The sequence below is a fragment of the Triticum dicoccoides genome, chromosome 1B, assembly GCF_002162155.2.
Source record: "Triticum dicoccoides isolate Atlit2015 ecotype Zavitan chromosome 1B, WEW_v2.0, whole genome shotgun sequence".
Lineage (NCBI taxonomy): Eukaryota > Viridiplantae > Streptophyta > Magnoliopsida > Poales > Poaceae > Triticum > Triticum dicoccoides.
In genome coordinates this window covers 371,643,249-371,646,339 of record NC_041381.1, presented here as the reverse complement: position 1 = coordinate 371,646,339, position 3,091 = coordinate 371,643,249, and the positions used below count along the sequence as shown (strand labels likewise).

General features: G+C 53.8%; 1 protein-coding gene across 1 annotated transcript; it reads left to right on the top strand.

Moving 5' to 3' along the window:
* The first annotated feature begins 826 nt into the window (after nucleotides 1-826).
* On the top strand, nucleotides 827-2,401 carry LOC119305435 (protein DETOXIFICATION 49-like). Its single transcript, XM_037581953.1, has one exon. The coding sequence runs from the start codon at nucleotides 842-844 to the stop codon at nucleotides 2,294-2,296; it is 1,455 nt and encodes a 484-aa protein (XP_037437850.1). The 5' UTR covers nucleotides 827-841; the 3' UTR covers nucleotides 2,297-2,401.
* Nucleotides 2,402-3,091: the final 690 nt, after the last annotated feature.

Here is a 3,091-nt window from a genome sequence, read left to right as displayed (position 1 = left end):
CGTGCATTTATATGGGTGAGTATATGTGCGTGTTTGTGAGCATATGTGATTGCGGTGTTAAAAAAATGGCCCAAAGACTTCGAACCCACAGACACGATAAATCTCATAATTAGGCAACAAATTTTATAAAAGGGTGCAGATAATTAAAAGGACTTAGTGCCATGCATGGGCTCAAATCAATTGTATAAATACCCCTACTCGCCCTGCTCTTTTTCTCCTCATCCTTCGCACACACCTTCTCTCGCTCAACCATTTTTGTCCTTTCCCTAGAGACACCCAAGGCGATCCACAAACAGCTAGCCGATCGTACGGAAGCTCGCCACTGCTCCGGCCGAATTAGGCTACAAGCCGCGCAATACAACAACGCCCCGTGCGCGCACCCCCGCGACGCCGTCGCCTGTCGTAGCGCACGCCGGCCGGCCGAGAGCGGCACGTGGACCTCGCAACAAGACGACGAGCGCTCCGCTCTAAAGTCACTATAGCTTGCTTTGATCTCGTTTCTCAATTGCATCGACCGGTCCTATCCATTTGCCTATAAATTCAGTGCCCTTACTAGGGTTTGAGCCTCCCCTGTTTCAGTTTCCCTCCAAAACCAAAGCTAGCTCGCACGCTTGAGCTTCCTTGCTCGCATATAGCCGTCATGTGTGAGGGGCTCATTGACCGGCCGTTGCTGCAGTGCCGGTGCAATGCCAAGAACGGCGGCGGCGCGGCCGTGCCTCCGAACGACGACCACGCTGTCGTCGTTGTGTCCATGTCGGCGCCTGTCCTGGCTGACAGGCCGTCGTCGTTGACCAAGGACGCGGCGAAGGAGGCCGTGTCGATCCTGGGGCTGTCATTGCCGATGATCATGACGGGGCTCATACTCTACGTCCGTCCGATGATCTCGATGCTGTTCCTCGGCCGGCTCGGCGAGCTGGCCCTTGCCGGCGGGTCCCTCGCCATGGGCTTCGCCAACATAACCGGGTACTCAGTCCTGTCCGGCCTCGCCTCGGGCATGGAACCTGTGTGTGGCCAGGCCGTCGGCGCCAAGAACCTGCCCCTCGTCGGCGCCACCATGCAGCGGATGGTGCTCTTCCTCCTCGCCGTCTCCGTGCCTGTCGCCTTCCTATGGTTTCAGATGGAGCCGCTTCTCCTGCTTTGCGGCCAGCATGCCGCCATCTCCGCGGCGGCGCAGCGCTACATTCTCTTCTGCCTGCCCGACCTCCTCTTCCAGTCCTTCTTGCACCCGCTCCGTATCTACCTCCGCACGCAGTCCATAAACCTCCCGCTCACCACCTGCGCCACGCTCGCTGTCGCCCTCCACCTCCCCATCAACTACCTCCTCGTATCAGTGCTCGGGCTCGGCGTCGAAGGAGTTGCACTCGCCTCCGCCTGGACCAACCTCAACCTCGTGCTCTTCCTCCTCGGTTATGTCTACGTCTCCGGCGTGCACCATGCCACCGGGGGCTTCTCGCTGTCATGCAAGCTTTTCAAGGACGATGTTGCCGCGTGGGTGCGGCTGGCCAGGCTCGCCGTCGAGAGCTGCGCGAGCGTGTGCCTCGAGTGGTGGTGGTATGAGATCATGATCCTGCTGTGCGGCCTCCTGGCCAATCCCGAAGCCACCGTCGCCTCCATGGGGGTGCTTATCCAGACCACATCGCTGCTCTACATCTTCCCGTCGTCTCTCAGCTTCGGCGTGTCGACCCGGGTCAGCAACGAGCTCGGCGCGAACCGTCCAGCTGCGGCGCGCGCCGTGGCCACCGCGGGGCTCGCGCTGAGCGCACTACAGGGCGTCATCTCCTTCCTGTTCGCCGTGGCTGTGCGCAACGTGTGGGCGCGCATGTTCACGACGGACGCGGCCATCCTCGCGCTCACGGCCTCCGTGCTTCCTATCCTCGGGATGTGCGAGCTCGGCAACTGCCCTCAGACCACCGGATGCGGCGTGCTCCGAGGGAGCGCACGGCCCAAGGACGGCGCGCACGTCAACCTCGCCGCCTTCTACGGCGTCGGCATGCCCGTTGCCCTCGGGCTCGCGTTCTGGGCCGGCATGGACTTCAGGGGGCTCTGGCTTGGCCTTCTCGCCGCGCAGGCGGCGTGTGTCACGGTGATGCTCGTGGTGATCGGGCGCACGGACTGGGACAGACAGGCTGTCCTGGCGCAGGTGCTCGCCGGAGTCGCCGACGACATCGAACACGGAGGCTATGTCAACGGAAACGGTGGGAAAGACGCGAGCGAGTGCGTCAAGGTTGCGGCGCCCGACGGCGATGAGGACTCCAGCTTGCTCATCACTGTGGTAGGACTGACCGGCGCGCCTTGACAAAGACGGCCGTCGGCGTATGAATCACGGTAATTAGCTGGCCAGTAGAACGTGGGAGACAGACAATTTTCCGGTCTGAACATTTTTTGGGGGGAGTTCATGTGAGTTGGTCTGTGTGTGTCAACATACGTGTGTGTGGTACCACGTTATATTGGAGGAAAACACCTGTAATTACATGGTTTTAATTAGGTGTGTTGAGTGACCTAGTTATACATTTTTTCACTTTTATTAGGTGGCCTGGTGGTTCATCTATTGTTTTTTCATTAAGATGTATTTCAATTGTAAGTAGATATTTATATATACATGAATCAAGTATAATTAAATTACATTTGAAATTCAAATAGTTACATTACTATTGATTCACTACGCAAAATTTGGCATAAGAAGATAAAAATACAAGTCATAAGACAATTTTTTTTACAGATTATGTATATTTTATATTATGTTTTTACGTTTGTAATTTTACATAACGTAAAATATTTTTTACGGCTATTATATATTTTCTTACAGTCTATACCCCACATCTTTTGGAATTTGTAAATTTCATTTCAAAAATCTCGCAACAACATTCTTTTCGAAATTATAGAAGTAGCGTAAACTTTGAGGAACATGGAAATCTGCGAATAACATATCTATTTTGTCGTAGAAAGGTACATGGAATACATCAAAACGGGCATGCAACTCCATAAATTTGGAGTAATAATATTTTTTTAAATTACTTATCAATTTACATATCCTTATTTTATTATGATTAGCATCCTTAGTTTGTGTTCTTGGTAGGTAATGCATTTCTTT